We start from the raw sequence: 23,520 nt of genomic DNA on the forward strand, positions 1-23,520 counted from the left end.
CCAGCCTGCCCAGTTCAGTTTTTAGGATTGAATCCCCCATACTGGTCAACTATGTAAAGCTACAAGACCAGTACTGGTGTCCACTGGTGGGTTTAAACCTAGAAAATGTGCTTTATGTATCACTGCGTGCATTTATGACAGGAATCACAGTCCTCAGGTGTACTCAGTATATTCACAGAGACTTTAAATGTATATTTAACAAATATTAATACTCAGGTTTTGAGTCAGAAGCTCATAATCTAATGTAACAGTGGGGTCAGCACATGCTGTGGCTGGTGTGGCAGTGTGCCTGCCTAATTTCTCTCAGGCTGTGGTGGATTATTGGTGGCTTGGTGTTGCTGTAGGAGTTTTTTTTCTCTCGCTCGCCGCCCACACACTTCACGTTTTCTCCCCTCACACACTCTCAGCACCACCGCTGTCCGTCCGTCCTCCGGCTCCTTCATTAGACAGACACCTACCTATACGGACAGTAACTGTGTGAGAGAGAGAGAGGGAGTCTCTGAGTGAGGAGGAGGAAAACACCCAGTCCGCCGAGCTTCGTGCTCGTTTGTGAAACGTGAGTAGAAAGAGGAATGAAAGCGCGGAGCTCCGCAGTGTAACCCACAGGAGGAGGAGGAGGAATAGGAGGACGGAGAACGGTTCTAGACACCTGCACAGAACCACGGAGGTTCTGCTGAGAGAACGAGACACTAATACTGTAGAATAGAGCCAGTTTTCTCCTCGACGGTGAGTAAACACCCTGTTATCTGACTGCCAACCTGTACTCGGGTTGTCGCAGTGTTAGCTAGCGGTAGATACAGCGGGCGAGCAATTAACTCACGCTAATGGGGATTTAAATAGCTAACGATAGATATGGAGAACATTACCCTACCTACTGTCAGATTAGTAGAGTTAGTTAGTTAGCTTAGCTAATAGTGTGTCTAATTAACGTTGCTGTTTTTCTGCGTTTTTACCACGTGTTAATATATCAATAATATATAGCATTTATAACTGACAGACCCTCTGTCAGTAACTACTTCTCTTACATTCTGTCAAACGTTAGCTCAGCTATTTAAATTACTGCAGCTTTTATTTTCTAGCGCAGCTTGTATATTTTAGCTTGTATAGTGTTAGATGTCCTGCGTCTTATAGTGACTGCCATCAGTCAGTCCTAGCAGAAGTGGATGTGTATGAATTCTCTGAGGAACTGCAGATCATTTAGCTTAATACTGATACATGCGGAGGAATGCGGATTTTCACCTCACCTTCCCATTAACCCTAAAGATTAGTCAATCTATATAACCTACAGGCTCTATTCTACATATGTTTACACTGTTTGTATTGCATATCTATCTATCTATCTATCTATCTATCTATCTATCTATCTATCTATCTATCTATCTATCTATCTATCTATCTATCTATCTATCTAATGTATTTCTGTTTAATAACTTGAGTTAGTATTTTCCTCACCATCCTATTCACTTGCAGATTAGTAATATATTTAACCTGCAGGCTCCATTCTACACATGTTTAGACTTTTGTTATATTCATATCTATCTATCTATCTATCTATCTATCTATCTATCTATCTATCTATCTATCTATCTATCTATCTATCTATCTATCTATCTATCTAATGTATTTCTGTTTAATAGCTTGGGTTAGTATTTTCCTCACCATCCTATTCACTTGCAGATTAGTAATATATATATAACCTGCAAGTTATTTTTCTCCTCACTATCCCATTAACCTGCAGATTAGTAAATAGTAGTGAATACAGCTCTGGAAAAAGAGACCACTTCAGTTTCTGAATCAGTTTCTCTGATTTTGCTGTTAAAACATTGTTTGTTTTATTCTATACAACATTTCTCCCAAATTCCAAATAAAAATATTGTCATTTAGAGCATGTATCTGCAGAAAATGAGAAACGGCTGAAATAACAAAAAAGATGCAGAGGTTTTAGACCTCAAAAAATGCAAAGAAAACAAGTTCATATTCATAAAGTTTTAATAGTTCAGAAATCAATATTTGGTGGAATAACCCGGGTTTTTAATAACCATTTTCATGCATGTTGGCATGTTCTCCTCCCCCAGTCTTACACACTGCTTTTGGATAACTTTATGCCACTCCTGGTGCAAACATTCAAGCAGTTCAGCTTGGTTTGATGGCTTGTGATCATCCTTCTTCCTCTATAATACTGTATATTCCAGAGGTTTTCAATTAGGTAAAATAAAAAAACTCATCATTTTTAAATTGTCTCTTATCTATCTATTTATCTACTAATCTATCTATCAGAGCTACCTGTCAGAACTACAGTACAAATACAGCACCTAGCCCATTAACCTGCCTTATGGCAACTGTTTTAGTGTAAAACATTTACTTTCATATGCAAGTTACCACTGATCTACATCTACACACTATACAGTATCTCACAAAATTGAGTACACTCTTCACATTTTTGTAAATATTTTATTATACCTTTTCATGGGACAACACCGAAAACAAGATACTTTGATACACAGTCAGTGTACAGCTCGTGTAACAGTGTAAATTTGCTGTGTTAGCTTCTATCATAGATGTGAGTGATGTACTCACTTTTGTGAGATATTGTATATTGTACAAGTAAAATTATAATTTCTGATGTTATCTAAAATTCTGTTGTATCGATCTAAACCTGCACACATATGACATGCACATTTCCACTAGTCAAAAAGATAAAGATTTGGCATTTTATTACAATGTAAAGTAGTCCGTGCCAGCTTGTATTACAGTGTGAGTTTGATATAGTCTTATAGCCTAGGCCATGTTTATGTAGAGCAACAGTATGTAGAGCAACAGATCCTCAAAGAGTTTCCTGCCATGAGGTGCCATGTTGAACTTCCAGTGACCAGTATGAGGGAGTGTGAGATCGGTAACATCAAATTTAACACACCTGCTCCCAATTCACACCTGAAACCTTGAGGGAAAATGGCTAATTGGGCACAGTTTGGCCATTTTTACTTTTTCCCTTTTGTGAGTTTATCATTTATTTCTAACAATTATATTTCTGGATGTTTACAAGACCTTAGAAAACTCCTGTTTAAGACATCAATAATATTATCATTACTAGTCAACTGTAGTCTAAAATTCTGTTATATAAATCTAAATTGCACACACCTGAAATGCACCTGAAATTATTCAAAATACATTTACAGATATGTGGGACTTTTTAGAATTAGAATTACAGTGCACATTTCCTACTAGTAAATGTAGCTGGAATTTTCACTAGAACAAATGTAGTCATAGATAGATTACAAAAAATGTAATGCTACTAGTCAGAATGTCTTTATATATTTGATGATCTGATTTTACCAGTAAACATTTCAGAGCTCATATCTAAATTGAGCTTCTACTAGTGAAAACAGCATTACATAGATTTTAAATTTGAAGATCTGGAGTTAGGACTTGGACCGTTAGTGTCATTTTAGGCTAGAAACAGCTTACCAAAGAACTTGACAGACATTGCCAGTCATACCCAGTCAAATTCGCCTCAAGTGCCTGATGTCTGTGCCCTGGATCTAAAACATTTAGCAATTTAACTGTCCTGATAACATCATGTACCTTCTGCCTTAAACACCACTAGGCCCTTCTGCACTCGGCCCATTTCAGGCTCGTTTTAGTAGAGAGAGGCCTCGGCCGCAGCCTCCTGCGGGCATACCCGCTTTAATTAAATTGCTCTTTATTGGAAGCCCTTCAGTGTCACACTAGATGTGTGACCACAGACATTGGTCTGTTTGAGAAGCAGTACTGTGCCTAGCACCGTCCAACACACACACACACACACACACACACATGCACAGGGAGTCAGAGAGCCTCTCAATGCTGCTTCATTGCCTATGAGGCATATGTGCCTCCTTAAGATAAACAAAGACTGTCTTCATGAAAAACAAGCAGCCTGTTAAGTTCAGCCAGGCTTCACTTACTCCCACTTGAAAGTTGAGTGCATGTCTTCAGGCCAAGAGTTTCGCTCGGTTGTTGTTGATGGTTTTTATAATGCAACAATGGAAAGTTACAGTCTAATCATTGCCTTTTATTTATATTTAAACAATACTGATGTTCATAATAAGGACCTAAAAATTCTGATTATCCTTAAAATGTTTGATGTGTAAATTCACCATTCCAGAGAATATAGCTAACTCAAAATGGTTTACACTGGTTATGATAAAAACAAGACATCTGAGAGAATTTGAGCCCTCAAAGCGAGATATCTACACATTGTTATAAGACAATTTAGCCTTAAATAGAAAACAAATAGTTTTGATCCATCACTGTTTGTCAGTCCTGACTCTAAACATGTCATTCAAAACTACCCTTCCCAGCATGCATCCCCACCAGATTCCTCACTGTTTCCACCTCTTTTCCACTGTATAAATACTAGGGGTGTCACGATCTCGATATTTTATCGAAATCGAATCGAAATGAGGTCACGATCTCGAGTATCGAAGTCAAAAAGAGGATCGACGATCCCTCCCGCGCGCGCTACGCAAATAGCGCAGCGCGCTACGCAAATGGCGCGGCACCAACACAGCGCATCCTATTCATTTAAATAGAGATAGCCACTGCATGGGCGCAGTCGGCGGGAGTGTGATCACTGTTTTTATCTGTCCAACGGGGGAGGGGGGGCGGGGGTTGGGCGCGCAGGTTTTGTATCTGTATCTAACGGAGGGGTGGGTGCGCGCAGGTGAGAGCGTGTGAACTCGCTGAAATGCGTGTGTCAGTGTGACTTGAGAACACTGACTATAGATCACAGTGAGGTGGATTAAAAATCTTAAACTTATGATTGACTACACCTGTTGCTTTCCATTGAATTAAAAAAACATCTTTCTCTCAGATAAAGTAAACACAAGTGTGTTTCTGACTAAAATAAAAGCTTTTCAGGAGAGATATAAGTTATGTGTAAATATTTATAAGACAATACCTGACAAAATCTGTTTTAATGACGTTAATAAACATCACTTATCTAACCAGCCTGTACTGATTTCTGCCCCCCAATAATGCTTTCAATAACCTCTAATAGCCTTTAATAGTCTTCAGTAGCCTTTAAAAGACTTACCTGGCGGCCGTTAGCTGCTTGGGCTGAAAGATGAACTGTAGTGAGCTGTATTATCCGGTTAGTGGGGTTAAAACCTTTATTTGTTTACAGAAACAGTAAAAACGGACTGGCTGAGCTCTGTAGCCCGTGGCTGGGCTGTACTGAAGTAGTGACTGAGTGAAGAGAGCGGGGTGCTGCTGCTGCTGCTAGTGGTTGGATGAAGAACTGCAGCTTCATGTAATGAGCAGTTTCACCAGCCATCCACACACAGCTCTGATAAACTGCTTGTTTTAATAGTGCACACTGTTGCTACCAAAAAAAGTCACTAGATGGCATTACCATATATATCTTAATAAATAATAATAATAATAATATTTATAATATTTATAATAATAATAATAATAATAATAATAAATATATTATTTAAATTTTATGAGGCATAAAATAATAACAAGAAAAAAAAACAAGAAAATCGAGAATCGAATCGAATCGTGACCCTCAAATCGAAAATGAAATCGAATCGAGGATTTAGAGAATCGTGACACCCCTAATAAATACACCTCAGTTTGTCTAGATCAGTGCTGAGTATTGAATCTAGTTTCCTAGCTCTTCTTTCTTCTGCGTTGTCTTTGTATTTACCCTTTTGTTGCCGATCTGTTTTTGTATTTCTGACTTTTGTATTTTTGCCCTGCCCAGTTTATTGATTACCTCGTTACCAACTGATTATTGTATTTTGAACTCCTCTCTAGCCTTCCCCTCTGTCTTGTTGGATTTCTTGTTTATGAGCCCGGTTTGCTTTACTTATATTTGCTGCCATTTGTTTACTGCCCCTTCCTGCCCCTCACTATTCGTATAAGCCTAGCCCCTTTTTTAGTAAACTTTGTGATATGATTTTGTGAGTGTCTGTCCTTTGTCTGACATTCACAGATAAGCGACTTCACATCAGAAATCACATCCACATTTAATGCAGGATTATGGGTTTTCTTGGAAAGTTACTGTTTACAAAACAGACAAATGTTTAAAGATTTTTTGTTTCTACTGAATGTATGAAAACAGTTCTTCTTATGCAAAAAACTTAATATTTATTTTGTTGCAGGTGTATATTCTTAAAATGAATTTAAGAAATGTCATTGTTATTTTTTGTTATGTTCACCATATCACACACATACCCTAAAATATATTGATATTATTTTAAGGCCATATTGCACAAACCCTAGTCGTTTAAAAATGCTAGTATGAACACACCAAGATGCATTTAAAACAGATACAAATCCGATCTCTCAAGCTCCTTCCTGTAATAATTGCGGTGCAGGGGATGAGTTTGCATATTCCATCTCACACAGAAACAGGATCACTGACTGACAAACCAAAGACAAGTTTTACTACCAAGCACAAATGCTTTATGTATAAATGTATGGCTATTTTTTTCAGGATATAATTCATACATCCACATCCTCTGTATTGGCTTACATCAGTGGCCAACTGATAAATCAGTTGGGCTCTTCTTCCTTTGAATATCGTCAGCTAGAATTCACTTGACTTCCTTATCCTCCGGCGCACATGGTTTTCTCAGCACCTCTATCATTCCATCAAAGGTCATTATTTTCTCATTTCCCAATCTTCCACTATCAGACAGAGAAGAATTTTTACACTGAATATAGTGCCGCCTCTGGTCTTGTTTCCCCATCTGGTTCTAGAAGAGATTTCACAGCATTGTTCTGCCTATTGAAATGAGTCATGAAGAGAGCTGAAGAGCTTTTAGCGGCTTGTGTCTCTCCAACAGAACGTGACCGCAAAAGCAGCTTCACAAAATTCACTATCGCTAATTTTTTTCAGGTCTGTGTTTTTGGAGACGCCGTAATGATGCCCACACGAGACAAGATCAAGAAGAAGCCCCCCAAAGACAGCTTAACATTATTACCCTGCTTCTATTTTGTAGAGGTGAGCTCCTGTGTGAATTGCCTTTGGGTGCTGTGTGATAATGTGTGATTAGTGTTCTCTCCTTCCTAATTATACAGTGCTTTTGCAGCAATCTTTCAATAACCAATCAAAGATAAAGCAGTGTTTTGAGCAGGAATGGGATTGGCATGGAATATACTGCAAAAGCTTACACTATAGTTTTTTGCACAGGATTTAAATTATCTTTTTTTTATTTTAAGGGAAAAGACAACATCTTTTCATCTAAAAATAAAGCTGATTGGTATGGTCTATAAAAAGATATCAAAAGGTTATTGTCAGTCAGTCCAGATTAACTCCTGAACTGCTGCAAGAGAGTCAGAATTTATCGGTGACAATTATAACAGGATATAAATGATGTTTTAAATGATATTTCACTTGGACCCATTTCAGAGAACAAAATTAAATTTGATGGAGACGCTGGCCAGTATTAAAAATACTACTGATGAATTAGCTAGTTGTCTGACAACTCGACTACAACTCCCTCTACTCCATGTACTGCAGAAGATCTGTTCCAGCCAGGGCCAGGGCTTTTGAGAGACATTACATTACACATGCTTTGTATAGGTATGTTTATAGCTGATGAAAATAACTATTTCCTGACTGTTAAACATGAGGGTGGAAGAGTTGTGTGGTAGCTGATAGAAGTGTAGACAGCAAATTTTGGCATCAATTTTGGCTTTTAGCTTAAAAAAAATAAACTAGAGAGTAGAGGTTTGCCATATTACATCGTATGCACTAATATTGCCAACATTTTTGACATAATAAAAATTACTCCATATCGAAATCAGTCTATTTTTTATAAGTTTTGATATTTACAGTGTTTAGGTATGTTTGTTTGCAGTTTATGTGCATGCCATAAATATGCTGCACTTTAATTATTTTAAGTAGATTTAGTTAGATTTTTAGTAGATTTTTCAGTTATATTATTATTTGTGTTATATATTTTTTATTTTGTTACACCATTGTTTTATTCAATATTTTACAGTCATGGTAAGTTACTATTTACAAAATGAACAAATGCTTATGGAATATTTGTATTTCTACTAAATGTATAACACCACTGTTATATTTATACTAAATAAAACATATTTATACGTATTCTGTTGCAGTAGTATATATTTGAAAACAATAAAAAAAATCTATGTTTTGTCATATTGCAGAGATTATCATTATCACAAAATTTCCTGAAATATTCTGACATTATTTTAGGGCCATATCTTATTAGGACCACACTTACTAGAAAGAAACTAGTTTCTTTAAAAGTATACTGATATAAATATATTCAGAAAAACAAGCTAAAGGGTCAGTGTAAAGTTTATCAGTTCAGTTTTCTGACCATTTAAGGCTAAATAGAAAATTGGGTGTAAAACTTTTTTCAATTTTCTTCTTTTTATTTCTGCCCCATTAGGATCTGAATTACAGTGGGGGGAAAAAAAAACATTTTAAAAGATTTTCTTACTTTTCAATTTTTTTTTATCTTGTAAAGATATTTATTACAAAATGCCAAAAATTGTAAAATCAGAAAACTGAATACAAATCATTTTTCATGTATATCTGATTGTAATGAAAAATCAAAAATACCCAGTATGATAAAGCTAAGAGAGCCCAAAGGTTTTAGACAACTGCATTTTGTACTCTCTGTACTATCTATGAGCTCAGCAATCCTGACAAGAATCCTCTGAATGCTTTAATCTGACCTCCAGCTGCCCATCGTGGCCTCCTCGATGGTGTCCCTGTACTTCCTGGAGTTGACAGATGTGCTGCAGCCAGCACAGGTGGGCTTCCGCTGCCATGACCGGTCCCTCAGCATGCCGTATGTGGAGAGCGGAGAGGAGCTTATCCCCCTGCTGATGCTGCTCAGTCTGGCCTTCGCTGGTCCTGCTGCTTCCGTGAGTTTACTCAGCTGCCTCTAATCCAATCTTTAGTGCTCAGATCTTCTCCCAGAGCAGTTTGGAATATTTTCAACTTAGTATCCTGGACTGTGGAGTGGGTGACACATTTGACCTTGACTTCATAAAATTGTATATATAATGGATTTAAATTGAATTTATATTACCTGGTATTTGAAATTAGTGTTTTTAAAGGACCATAAAGGATTATATTTTGTGTAGTAACTCATAACATGATCAGGATAGATTTTCAGATATTAAGGAAACATGCTGAGTTTAAGCACAGACTGCTCTTATCAAAAGTGCTTCAGACATCTTATATGAAATGTTCAGTATGTCACAAAGTGGGTTGTAGCCTCTGAATCTGCCCACTGCCATTCCCAGTTCTACACTTAGGGTTGCCAAGTATAGACAACAGCACGTGAATAGTGTGCTGGAGCCATATAAATGGGCTTTTTTCTGCTGAACAGGTAATCACTTAGCTTCAGTAAGGTTTACTGACTGTAGCTGGGTAATCTATTACCACCATTAGCAAAGTAGAGGAATTTTGGACACCCGTGTCAATCTGGCAACCCGTGTGAGCTTTACATCTGGGGAGGAGCATGTGGGCCAGAAAACTCTATTATTCAGTGTTTGGAAATTGGACTCACGTTATTTTATTGTATATCAAAGCTGTCTAGAACATTTGTTATTTTTTCTTCAAACTCTCTATGGCATGGTGTTGCCCTCAGGCAACAAACCACTTTTGGGACTAATACACTGTTCTTTAAAAAAAAGTGTAGTACTACTGTTCATATTTTTTAACATTTTGTTTGCATTTACTTACTAAAACAGTTATTTTTAGTAAGACAATTAATTTGTTGTCTCAGGGCAACAATATGCATTAGACCACAACAAGGCAATTATGCTGAAACTGTGGTTCTCAAATCCTCAAATCAACAGAGACCCACAACCTCCCAAAAAGTATGCTAAAATATATTTTTCTGAACAAATATAAATATTGTGCTTTAGAGCAGGGGTTCTCAACTGGTCTCAGCCCAGGACCCACATTTTTTCATGGTCATTAAGTCGTGAGCCACTTTTATAGAATACAAACCAAACAATAGCCTTCAAAAACCCATTTAAACATACATATGCATGCAAAGTGTATTTAAGAGCATTTTTTTAAGAAACTGAGGAGGAACATGACAACTTCATGTATAAAATTAATTTACTACAATAAAATTAAATATCAAAACTGCACAAAATAATTAAGGCCACAAAATTAGATGTTGCACTTCTCTATATCCAGAGTACATAAGTAAGAAGACAATCTCTCTGTCCCAATATAAAAGGCGAGTATAGGGGCTTCAAGTGGTCCAGCAGGCTAAGCGCTGCCACCATGATCATGAAATTGCTGGTTCGAATCCTGTTCATGTAGCTTGCCATCGGCTACCGGAGCCCTATGAGAGCACATTCGGCCTTGCTCTCTCAGGGTGGGTAGATGGCGCTTTCTCCCCACATCACTCCAAAGGGTGATGTTAACCAGCATGAGGCGTCTGTGAGCTGATGTATTTGAACCTCCGAGTGCGCTGTGATGCTACTCGGCAATGCTGCATCAGCAGCATTTTGAAAACAGGCGGCGTCTGATTTCACATGTGTTGGAGGAGGCTAGTGAGTCCTAATGAGTGGGTTGGGTAATTGGCTGTGTAAATTGGGCAGACAATGGGATGGAAAAAAAGAAAGAAAGAAAAAAGAGTACGAAAGAAGAGTACAAAAAATCAGATGAGAATTATTATTATAATTTTTTTTTAAATGTATTTCCACAACCCGCCCACCCGTTAAGAATCGCTTCTACAGAGGTTTACAGTTAGCGTTTTAAAGTTTTCTTCTGACACAAACAATCCACTAGTTCAGTAAACAGCAGCAGCAGGAGCAGCCGCTTTTGAGTAAGGCATGAGCTGTTGCTTTTTACATCTTGGAAAGATCTTCAGAAGTGTCTTCTGACTTCTTTTTGATGCTCTCGTGCAGTTCTTTTGTGTTTGTCAAAGTTCTGCACTCCCGTCGTCTTGAATTTAGTGAGAGCATGCAGATACCACAGAGAGAGTGAGTGTTTGGCCCTTGATGTGCCGAGTTTGAGGCCAATTACCTCGATAGTGTAAGAAAGATCTTTGTGAAGTATTAAGTGATTTGGATATTCTGTCTGAGGGACTGTCTTGTGTTTAGATCATGATTGGAGAAGGCATTGTGTACTGCATGCAGTCCAGACTCAAGATACGGCCTGGGAACGAGGGTAGTATCAACGCTGGCGGCTGTAACTTCAACTCCTTCCTGCGCAGGACTGTGAGATTTGTAGGTAGGTACCTGAACTTCATATGATCCCAAATTAATGCGTAAGAGCCCAGAGACATGTCTGAATATTGATACAAAATAAAATAATATATAAATCAGTAAAAATATATAATTCATGTATCATTTTATTTTGATATTGAGGGCTCCTGACTTTAAATATTTAAAGGTCAAAATCCTGATGTAACACAACATATTTATAACTTTTTATATTGTTATCATATAAGTCAGAACTATTATATGGAATGTAAAACATTTGATTAAGGTGGTGTGTGGTGCACTCTTTTAGGGCCCTATTTGATGGCTCGTCTATACACAAACTGTCAATCGTGCACAATGCAGCTTGATTTAGGGCACATCAGTGTGACTTTGCTTTTGTAAGAACGGGAAAAGTACACTTTGCACGTTTCAAAATGCACAAAAGCATGTACTAATTCCACTTATTAATCATGGGTGTGTTTTGAGCGTAACATATAATAAACCAATCAGCGTGGCACTTGCCATTCCCTTTAAGAACCAGGTGTGCTCTAACTTTGCCAGATTGTTATTTTAACGGCGCAGCGCCTCTCAGCATAGGATACTAACCTGCGTGTTCACACTGTGAAAGTGTGCGAGCAGGTAATTTATGGTAGCGGCATTGTTATTTTATTGTGTATTCTGTTAATTGTTGATGTAAAACTTAGGTGTGTGGTACGAGCACGGGTGTACGCACCTATGTTGCCAAGATAGCAATGAACATCTGGAGGTTGACTGTTGTCAGGGTTCAAATAGGTCAGTGGCGCACCTGTATTTTTTTTTTTCATTGCCAAGATAGCAATATGTCAAACGGCGTAAAATTGTTTTGGAAACACCGCTGCTATTTAAATGACGCTGGCTCAAGGCATTAAAATAGAGTGTTGAATGCATGTAAGATAGCAATGAGCATTGCAAAAAGCCTTGAGTCGGGTGTAATATAGGGCCCAGAATGTTCAGTATACAGCTCTGGAAAAAAATTAAGAGACCACTTCAGTTTCTGAATCAGTTTCTCTGATTTTGCTATTTATAGGTATATGTTTGAGTAAAATGTTGTTTTATACTATAAACTACAGACACATTTCTCCCAAATTCCAAATTAAAAATATTGTCATTTAGAGCATTTATTTGCAGAAAACGAGAAATGGCTGAAATAACAAAAAGATGCAGAGCTTTCAGACCTCAAATAATGCAAAGAAAATAAATTCATATTTATAAAGTTTTAAGAGTTTAGAAATCAGTATTTGGTGGAATAGACCTGGTTTTTAATCAAAACAGTTTTCATGCATCTTGGCATGTTCTCCTCCACCACTCTTACACACTGCTTTTGGATAACTTTATGCCACTCCTGGTGCAAATATTCACGCAGTTCAGCTTGGTTTGATGGCTTGTGATCATCTATCTTCTTCTTCATTATATTCCAGAGGTTTTCAGTTTGGTAAAATAAAAGAAACTCATAATTTTAAATGGTCTCTTATTTTTTTTTATTCCAGAGCTGTAAATACCTTAAGAACAAAGTTTTCACGTCTTTTAAAATGTCTGGATTTAAACATCATCATGGGCTTTGAAGTTATTGTCTCCTTATTATCATCATTTGCTGACACTAGTCAGTTACAAGAATAATAAATAAACCCTAAACTAAATATTCACAAAACAAAAAAGTGCCACCGTGATCTCCTGTCTTTTTTTCTCATTTCTTGTTTCAAGTTAGCAGCTACACATGGGGAAATACTATAATTGCTCACTATGACATCTCTCTGATTTTCTGAGCGCAACAGCTTCTCATTTCAGGGTTGTCAAGGGAGATTTTAAGACTGGCTCATTTCTTCTAAAGGTCCCAAAAGGCCAATAAAGAGATGTCCTTTAAGATATCTCACATATCAAAGCTAGAACTGAGATAATGATTATTTCATGATTATTTGAGAATAGTGTAGTGACAGTAAAGATTATGATTCTCTTTTATTTCTAGATCAGATCGTCTTTAGTTGAAATCAATGGGAAAAATTCATCCAGTCTTGATAAAAGAACTTGCTCTGTCCCTGAGTTTCAGTGCAGCTGGTCATAATCAGCTGGAACTTCTCAAACTGGATTACTAGTATTGAATATATTGATTACCAAGGTCCTTAGGGACAGTTAGCAACACTGCCCTCAGCATCCCACACTTTACAGTACAGTTGCAGTGTCAGTATTTGTGTAAATTACATTAAAAAACTGGAATATTATAAACTGTAAATACAAACAGTACCTGCATCCTTTTTACATCATTTTAAATTATTTGATCCTTCTACCTGGTCAGTATTGCTGCAGCACTGCTAGCAGCTCTTATGTAATTATGGAATCCATTCTAATACACAAACTGACACAAGAATTGGGTAACTTTGGGCAATCCCACATGCAGCTTTTTCTTTTTTGTAAGACACTCCTGTGTCAGTTTGCCAGTATGTGTTCATTTATTATCCATTTCAAAGACAGAGCTTCTCCCAAGAGTTGAGTTTCCTGGCTGATGGGTGCAGAAATTACTTTAATTCAGAAACAGTTCAGATTCACTGCAGCCAAATGCATCCTTATAGAGGTTTCTAAAAATAGAAAATAAAAGATATCTAGAAAGAATACACAAGAATTCAAAAGTCTAAAATCAATTGCCATATTAATAGGTTGCATTTAATGTGAACACACAGAAATCACAAATTATTTAGCAAAACAAAAACGAGAAAATATGTTTTTGTGTGATTATTTTTGTATGAAAAATTCATTATTTATTTTTCACATTTAAAAATATAAAATTGGGATGATTTCAGGACACTACAGCAACGTTTAGGGAATTTATAGTTTAGAGAGACACCTGATACAAGTCCTAAACAAACCAGAATATGTTTTATGTTTAATATTTTTGAAGGAGGCATCTCCTGGAGTGGCTTTCAGTTAACAGCTGTGCTGAACTTGTCAAGAGTTAATTGCTTAATTGTCTTTCCTTCTTAACGTGTTTGAGACCTTTAAAAATTTTATAATGAAACTGGCTCTCATCAGGACTGCCCCAGGAAAGGAAGACCAAGAGTAACCTCTGTTGCACAGGATAAATTCATCAGAGTGACCAGCCTTTAGAAGCCCCAGATAAGAGAAACCTAAATGCTTCACAAAGTATTTTTATATATATATACAAACCAAAACTACAGGAGAAGACTGTTTTGCAACCATATTGATATTTTAATATTAGAAAATTTTCAAGGTTTCTCATTTCAAATTTCCTGCATAATGAAACATATGGAAACGATAAGCTTTAAGTGTCTGTGGCATTAGAGATCAGCCAGCACTCTTAAGGATCCTTAAAGATTATTTTTAAAGCAGATTTTCTATTCATTTCACGGTTTCATTTTTCTTGTTTCATGTCTCTTTTAGTGTGGTTCTTAGATACCAGGCTCTTTCTTTATTGATTCCTCTCACTCGCGTCTCTTTAGGTGTTCATGTGTTTGGTCTCTGTGCCACGGCGCTGGTCACTGATGTCATCCAAATTGCCACTGGCTACCACACGCCTTTCTTCCTGACTGTGTGCAAACCCAATTACACCTTCCCCGGAGTCTCCTGTGAGAAAAACCCTTACATTACTAAAGACATCTGCTCCGGCCAGGACCAGCACGCCATTCTCTCCGCCAGGTAATCCCACGTCTCCCAGCGAGCGGCAGAAGATCAAGATAATAGCTGATACTCGCTAGCAAAAAAAAAAAAAAAAAAAGCCTCAGTCAAAAGGATTTTAAATTGGTTCTATTTTTGTGCTTTGTGGTTTTTATCTCTTTTGCCTTACCCTTAATGCTCATAATCAAATCTGTTTTTTTTTTCTTCTTTGTTGCACCAAAAAGATCTCGTTTCTATGGTTTTGTCTTACTCTAGAAATTTGCTTTCCTTTGTGGCAGGAAAACCTTTCCCTCCCAGCATGCAACTCTTTCTTCCTTTGCTGCTGTTTATATTTCAGTAAGTCTCTTCGTCCCAGTGTGATTGTGAGTCTGTTGGGTGTTAAAAGCAAAAGCCGTCAGTGAGTGCGTTTACATGTATCTGATTATTTTAGCATTCTTGAGGATTTAATATCAGTCATTTTAGTTTTCAATCCAGGAAAACTCTTAACCAGAGTTTCCTAAACTGAAGGATTTAAATAATCTTAATCTTTTAGCTGATATGCACAGATCAAGCATAACATAGCATTACCTCCTCCTTGTTTTTACACCCATTATCCATTTTTTACTCTGTTATTTAAAGTAAACTCTGGTGTGAAATAGACTTTGTGTGTATTAAAACGTGATAAAAAAAAGTACTTACTTTTGCTGAATAGCCCTCCTCCGCTCTCCCACAGCTTTCTGAGATCCAGAATTTTGTGCACTTTGCCCAAACTGGCTTTTAGACCAGGTGATATGGGGCATATTTTTCCCCTGCAGATAAATTGCTTTTTTCCATCATTATCCAGGCTCCACACTTCATTGGTAAAATCCAGAGAGAGAGAGAGGAGGATAATAATGTATGTAGAGAAACAGATGAAATACAGTAAGCAATAATATGTGAGAAAGAGTGCTATGACATGTTATATTGACCTGTGGCCTCATGCCTGCGACCGCAGCTCAGCAGTGCCAATATTACACATTATAGCACAAATCTCAAATGTATTATTGTGAGTATAGCACAATTCAATTATTACTATATATTGAAAGATTTTAAGTATAAGAGGACGTGAAAATACGATCTATATGAGTTCAAATAGTTTCATTGCTGCTCTGTCTGTAGCTGTGCTGTTTGGCTTGTAAGCGCTGCATCGTTGCTATGTTACCTGTGTGTGGCGGAGTAATACATGGATTAATACACGGTTATAGCCTCTCAGCCAATCACATTGCAGGGTCAGAACTAACTGTGGTATAGTCTGTAAGTATAGAACTACGAAGTTCTCCTACATGATGGATAATGGGTGTAGAAACAAAGAGGTGGTCATAATATTGCAACCTAATGTGTCAATAAATACAAATGACACAACATGAAGTTTACATTGTGTATTTTAAGTAAGTTTATTGGCTCAAAACTAATTATGAAGTTCACTTTATACTATGTAAATGCACTCACTGTTTACTGTACCTAATCCCCACTTAGCAAAGTTTGCCTGGATAGCAAAGTGTGCCTAGATATAGGCAGACAATTAGTCAAAGCATAACTAACAAAGCATTAACTATTTGTTGTCAAATGAGAAAATTCTCATAAATTAATGTAAATACTATTGATCTTGCATTGCATCAGTTCAGGGAGTTTTTGTTGCATGCTCAGATTTTGGTGTTCAGCAGAGATTGAAAGGAAATTGAATTATCAATAACTGCATCATATTTCAAAGTCTCTGGCAGATTAGGGAAGTGTTTTGTTGTGCAGAAGAATAGATCAGCCAGTCAACTCCCATTTTCAGCCCCCAGCCTGCACTCATGAAATTAGCACGAGTTGCCAGGCTGATAGATAGCAATTTGTGCAAGCTGGTCTGGACCATCTGCTGCTCTCTCTCTCTCCTCCTCTAGATGTACTTCAACTCAACTATCTCAGACAGCACCAAGCTGCTGAAACCTGTGCTGGTGTTCGCCTTCGCTATCGCCGCTGCCTTAACAGGCCTTACACAGATCACTCAGTACCGCAGCCACCCCATCGACGTCTACGTGGGCTTCTGCATCGGCGCTGGCATCGCTGCGTACCTGGTAAGACAACGGTTCTCCTGTGCCACTGTTGCCGTGCTTAGAAATGAGATATTCCTTTGCTGAATTTTACAAATGAGCATCAGTGTTTCCTATGGTTACATGAGGGCAACTAAGGATTCCATAATTACATATTTTAGCATAATAAAATTACAGTAAAATGCATGCAAAAAGATTTCCAGTTATTTAGCAAAATGTTTAGTTTCACTACTGTATTCTAAATTACAGATTTTTACCATTTAATAAAAAGTGTTAAAATACTGTAAATGCAGTAAAATACTGGTACCAGAGTTTCTAGCTGTTTACTGTAAGTTTACAGTTCCTATACTGTATTTTGTATTACAGTTTTTTTACCATTTAATAAAAAGTGTTACAATACTGTGATTTTTTAAAAAATAAATACAGTAAAATACTAAAACCAGGGTTATCAGCTACTTACTATCAATTTTACAGTTTCCGTACTATTTTTTGAGTTACAGCCTCTTACCATTTATTTAAAAAATTAAATACTGTATTTTTTAAATAAATACAGTAAAATACTGGGTTTTTAGCTGTTTACTGTAATTTTGCTGTTTAAATACTGTATTTTGAATTTCAGGTTTTTACCATTTATTAGAAGGTGTTACAATACTGTGATTTCTTTTAAATAAATAGTCAAATAATGGGAACAGGGTTTCTAGCTGTTTATTGTAATTGTACAGTTTTAATACTGTATTCTAAATTATCGCTTTTTACCATTTATAAAAAGTGCTAAAATACTAAGAATTAAAAAATAAATTACTGTTAAAGTAAAATACTATTTACTGTAATTGTACAGTTTTAATACTATATAATGAATTACTGTTTTTTTTACCATACCATACTTTTATAAAAAGTGTTAAAATACTACTTAATACTAAATAAATACTAAAATACTACTAAAAACTGTAATTGCACAGTTTTAATACTGTATTCTGAATTACAGTTTTAAAATACTGGGATTTAAAAAAATAAAAATACAGTAAAATACTGTCACCAGGGTTTCTAGCTGTTTACTCTAATTTTAACAGTTTATATACTGCGATTTGAATTACAGCTTCTTATAATTATTAAAAGTGTTAAATATTAAGATTTTTTTAAATCAGATCTGATCCACTTCCATATTTCATCCTAACTCGTATACTCATCGGAATGAATGCGTCTTTTTGCTTTGATGTATGCGCTACGTGCTTCTCTCTCGTACCCATGTAATATTGTAACACCTGTTGGTTTGCATCCCTAAATAAGCTAATTAGCATTAGCAAACCAGCCAGATAAAACTTAATTGTGTGGTACTGTTTTTCTTTGATAGCCATTTAATCTGTACCAGAGTTTGCCTTTAAAATCAGGTGTATTTAATTTTAAATACTGTATAGTCAACATACAGTCATACTGCAAATAAAACATTGTTATTCACAAATATAACTGTATTTACAAAAAACACAGGATTTTTTTTCTTACAGGATATATTTTGCAGTGTAGCGTACTGCAGTGTACGTCACCTGCATCTTCTTAAGGGACACAACCAAAGCCTTTTCTTTTCCTTGATGTTTTTTGTTTTTCTCCCTAAAGAAGGCTATAATGTCAGTCTGTAAGCACATTTTTGTCAGGGAGGCTCCAGTTTCCTTTGCTTCCACTCGTATCTTTTATGATTTCCCATGCCAGCTTGATTTTACTCTACTTCCCCTGGACCAAGTCAGCAAAACAGGACAGTTTCTAAATTCAGACAGATGAAGCAGTAGGTATGGGCAATATATCATCAACATCAGTATGTTTGAAACCATTTTATACAATGCTTTTATACATTCTGTACCTTCTGTCACATGTTCACCTGTCTCCATGCTCTCCCTGCCTGCATGGTGAAGCGGTGGGGGTGGGGGTGGGGGGGGGTTGTGTTCAGTGAGTGAAATTTAGTGAGGCAAAGAGGCAGTTGGAGGTGAAGCTGTGCAGAGATGAACAGGGAGAGCTGCTGCAGCCTATATCAATATAAATGATATTGTTTCATCTTATATGAAAATTCCCTAAAACAGGGACTTTAAATATGGGTTTAAAGTCATATTGTCCTGCTTTATGAAGCAGATGTAATGGTATGTTGATGACTTTTGAATTTTTATGGTTCCATAATGCAGTCAAAAGCAAAAAGAAAAACTACAGTTATCAGAAGTGGCAGTGATCCATTTCCTGTGCTATAAAAATGAACTGAACAAAACTTCCTTCTGTAGCCACAAGTAGCCTATTTTAACAAATCTGAACCCATTATCACTGATTAGAAAATGGTGGAAGAGTCTCACTTGAATTTCACTTGAATTTATTCTTTATTGGTCTTAGGCGTTCCATGCTGTTGCTAACTTCAAACCAGCAGAAGACGCCATTCCCCTTCCTGCCCCTCCTCCAAAGGATGCCTTGCGAGTTCTGGCTCAACGAGGTCACGATTCCGTCTACAACAAAGGCCATCCCTCGGAGAGCAACGAGGAGATCACATCGCCCGCCTCTTTGGACGGACTCAACCGGCCCTTGCAGAGAGAGAAGGCTTCCTTGGGCAGCCTGAAGCGAGCAAGTGTGGACGTGGAGCTTCTAGCACCTCGCAGCCCGATGGGTAAAGAGACTATGGTGACCTTCAGCAACACTTTACCCAGGGCCACGGCTGGTCCTGAGGAACCTGTGCGACGTCTTGTGACGGTTCCTGTCCCTGTGCCTATGGACCCCATGCGCTCGCAACAGCTGGTCTCAGAGTGGAAGCAGAAGTCGATGGAGATGCGTAGTGCTAGCTTACAAAGTGAAGAGGGCAGCAAGGAGAGTTCAGAAGTGAGCGAAGACACTGGTGATGAAGAACGTGCACCATCTCCTATGTACAATACAGCTGTGCAACAGCAGCCTACCAGGCCAAGCAATCCGCCAGCTGGAGCAAAGGTGGTGATGCCTCCTAGGCCTCCTGCTCAGCCCTCCGTCCCTCCACCAGTGTCGCCCAAGAGTGCCAGTACCCGTGCCAAATGGCTCTCCATCACAGAGAAAACTGGTGCCAACGTTCCAGCTGCTCTCAGGTCAGGGAACCAACCTCGAATCATGCAGGTCATTGCCATGTCCAAGCAGCAGGGTCTCCTCTCAGGAACCCCCAAATCTTCAGAGGCCTCGTCCTCCTCTGCCGCGTCCTCCGTTACGGGAACCGAGTCGCCTCCCTACCGCCCTCCATCTGAACGAGACAGTAGTTCGGGGATTATCACTGTAGACGCCCATGCTCCCCACCACCCAGTCGTCCACATGGTGTCAAACCCCGTCAACCCCTGGGAGTGGAGGGGCACATCGAATGGGAACACGGGGGCTCCTGAGTCTTACGAACTGAACGACCTCAACCGCGAGGCTTCCAGGGGCTATCGTCAGGTAAAGAACAGCTCGCCATGCCCTTCCTACAGCGAGGTCGACCACGAGCCTCAACTTCCTCATCCTCCCCAACCTCCTCAACCTCCCCAGCTGCCTCACCTGGATCAAGCCATGGAAGCACGCAGCCTGCGGCGCAAAACCCCTTTGGTGCTCTTAGATCGGGAGAGCAGTCTGAGCCAGAGCGAGCACAGCGAGAACTTTTACAGAAAGCTGCAAAGTGGCCGACGCTTCAAAGACTGACGGGGCATCGAGCAGGACAACCAAACGCATGAACATGAAGATGCAGGGTGGACCAATCTCGCTATGCATCAGTCTTTCAGACTCTTTCAGTCATTTTGTACATTTGATTCGTTTTGAGGACTCGAGAGGGGAAAAACCTGAGCGGATCCATTAAGGAAGGCTGTATTCCGAGGCTCTGTTTTTGGGAATTGCTGCTTCCGACAACCTAATGAGCACAACGGTTTTCATCACACCTTTGCTAGACAGGAATGCAAACCTACCTATAGCACTCAAGACTCAATGAAGGACGTCTACATTCGTGTACTGTATTTATTACCAAAATCAATTTTTTTTCGATTTTAAACGTTAAGAAAGGCAGATCGTAAATCCAGGAATTGGCTATTTTGTATCGTGGCCTTTGCTCTGTTAATACTCGAGTTTAAGCACATTTGTTTGTGCTTATGATGTCAAGTGGATTTCATGTGTTTGTGTCTTTTAGTGGGTATTATTATCTCAGTTAGTAAGCACTGCCTTGGGGATATTAATGTTTTATGAAGTTTAAAAAGAAATTGACCTTCTCCTAATGAAAGAGCGAGCTGGATTTCTCCTGCTTTAAGAAACGTTTCGCACAGAAATGCTAACTTGACGTAAACTTCAGTGAATGAAATGTAGAGGTATAATCTTGTTAGAAAGCCTGCATGCTCATTCGGGGAAAATCTTTTTTATACAGCGATAAAAACAAAACAAAACATGATAGCACACAGAAAAAAAATGCCAGAAGGAAATTCTACATAGTGTTGTATTTTATTGCGTGCAGTGTAAATAAACACACTGTACCTCGTCTGGCAGCAGATTTTAACCTGCAGGGGAGATTAAAACAATATGTTTGGGCCTGCAGAAAGAGGTTTAGGGGGAATTGGAAATGCACTTATGTATAATTCAACCGCTGAGATGTAAACAAAGTGCATTTTGATGTGTCAGAGTGTGTTGGTGTGAAAGGATTATAGTTATTCCCTAGAATGCAAATAGAGCCAGTTTATTCACTACCCAAAACCCCCAGTGAACCTATCACTGCTGCCAGGCAAAAATCCTGTTGTCTATCTCCATTTTTAACTTTGATTTACTTTATGGTAAATGGACCAATGCTTTGACTTTCACTACAAATTAGGCCTTTTCCTTCTCTTGTAAAAAATTACATTTTGGAGATATAAGGTTTTTACCAGACAGTGACAATTAGAAATGCTGATAAAGGTGAAAAAAATTGGTGGTAATTTTGGAAAGGCATTGACTCCTGTTTTGTATCTCTCCACACTGCAAAAGTGATTTTAGCTTATTAGAATAAGCTAAGATATTTTACACCAAACCACTCTGAATAACTTTGTCAATATCGCTACAGCTTAATTATACACAGATTTTTAAGAATCGGTACGATTCCCCTTTAAAGGACCAAGAAATCGTTTAAACAGCACATATGAAAATGAGCTATATTTCCTCACAAGAAGAGGTTGCTCAGTTTGCAGAAAAGAAGAATACGATTTTTTTGTCCTTGTGAATAAGGATCAAATTTTTCTCAGCACTTAAAAAAAGCACAGGAAACTGCCCTAAGTGGCAGGTCGGTTACAGCAATAGGGGGTTGTAATAAGAGCGTTTTAACAATTGAGTGGGTTCTTTGTGACATTTGCAGTCTCCATGTCTTGCTTATTTCACTGGTGTAAGAAAGCCTGCGGCTCATGCTCTTGTGCTGATTGACTACTGCATGTTATGTAAGTGGTTGTCAAGTTGGAAGTTCAGCCTTGTCACAGTGATGAATTAAAAACGTTGTTCCCAGTACCGACTATTGTCATGTCTGATGAAATGCAGCATGATGGATGGATGGATGGATGACTCTGACCTCATTCTTTCAGCACATACTGTTGCTGAACCTAGACCTGACCAACTGCAGCAACCCTAGACCATTTGCATAGTTAAATCCAGGTGGTGCCTTTTTTTTTGGCCAGACAGTGTAACATTATATTATTTCACTTGTTAGATACAACTGTTGTTGGAAAATAATTCTGGACAATTCCGGAAGATCAAAATTCACAATTGTGATCAAGGATAACAATAGTGGAAGATACCAATACTGGAAAATTATTCTTTCACTATTGTTAAATAAGAAGATAGAAGTTTTGTAAAAGATTTTGAAAAGTGATCAGTGCAAAAGCAATTTAGTTTATTTCCCTAAATTAACCAATTTTTCCCAGTAGATTTCCCTTTGAATTTTTGGCTATGTTCACATTATCAGGCTGTTGCTCAATGCGGCTCAGATATGATTTTTTTATTGCTATGTGAACATACCGAATCCGATTTTTATTTTTATTTTTTTTCAGATTTGAGTCACTTTCATATGTGGTCCTAAATCAGATACATATCTGATCCTTGGACATGCAACAAGAATGTGAATGGTCAGATCTGAATTTGTCTTTTTTCTTTTACTAAAACATTTATTTGACTACAAACTAATCCTACAACCAAAAAAAAACTATACTTATTAGCCAAAAAAAAAAAAGTCAAGGACACCCTAAAGCATCATGGGAACACTCCTATGTCACAGTATCACCATGTCACTTTGTGAGTCAGTGTTTATGTTTTCTGTGTACATTTTAATATTTTTAAAATTGACTACAAATTTGGGGTTTGGGGTTGTAGTTACCCCTTGTAAAGTATACTGATAAGATAAATATAGTGGATATATAATACAGTCTGCTTGGACTATGCATTTACAGCATTTTGACAGCTGTTGTGATACAGTAGCGACAAAAGCTAAATTATAACCCTTTTTTAATTGTATACACAGGCTGGACACGGTAACAATCAGATTGTTCTAATCACACAGGAACACAGCAGGATGAATTGCAGTCCTCAGGGCTGTTCCTTCTGAAAGGTGTTCACGTGTTCAGATAAGGCAGGTTTGTTTTCT

At 37.8% G+C, this 23,520-nt stretch overlaps 1 protein-coding gene across 1 annotated transcript; it reads left to right on the top strand.

The window, feature by feature from the left end:
• Positions 1-350: 350 nt before the first annotated feature.
• Positions 351-22,383, top strand: plppr3b (phospholipid phosphatase related 3b). The gene is made up of 8 exons (XM_007240185.4): positions 351-726; positions 6,890-6,994; positions 8,716-8,901; positions 11,107-11,236; positions 14,697-14,892; positions 15,150-15,207; positions 16,776-16,949; positions 19,293-22,383. The coding sequence occupies exons 2-8, from the start codon at positions 6,914-6,916 to the stop codon at positions 20,580-20,582; spliced, it is 2,115 nt and encodes a 704-aa protein (XP_007240247.2). The 5' UTR covers positions 351-726; positions 6,890-6,913; the 3' UTR covers positions 20,583-22,383.
• Positions 22,384-23,520: the final 1,137 nt, after the last annotated feature.

Source organism: Astyanax mexicanus, chromosome 16 (genome assembly GCF_023375975.1).
Source record: "Astyanax mexicanus isolate ESR-SI-001 chromosome 16, AstMex3_surface, whole genome shotgun sequence".
Lineage (NCBI taxonomy): Eukaryota > Metazoa > Chordata > Actinopteri > Characiformes > Acestrorhamphidae > Astyanax > Astyanax mexicanus.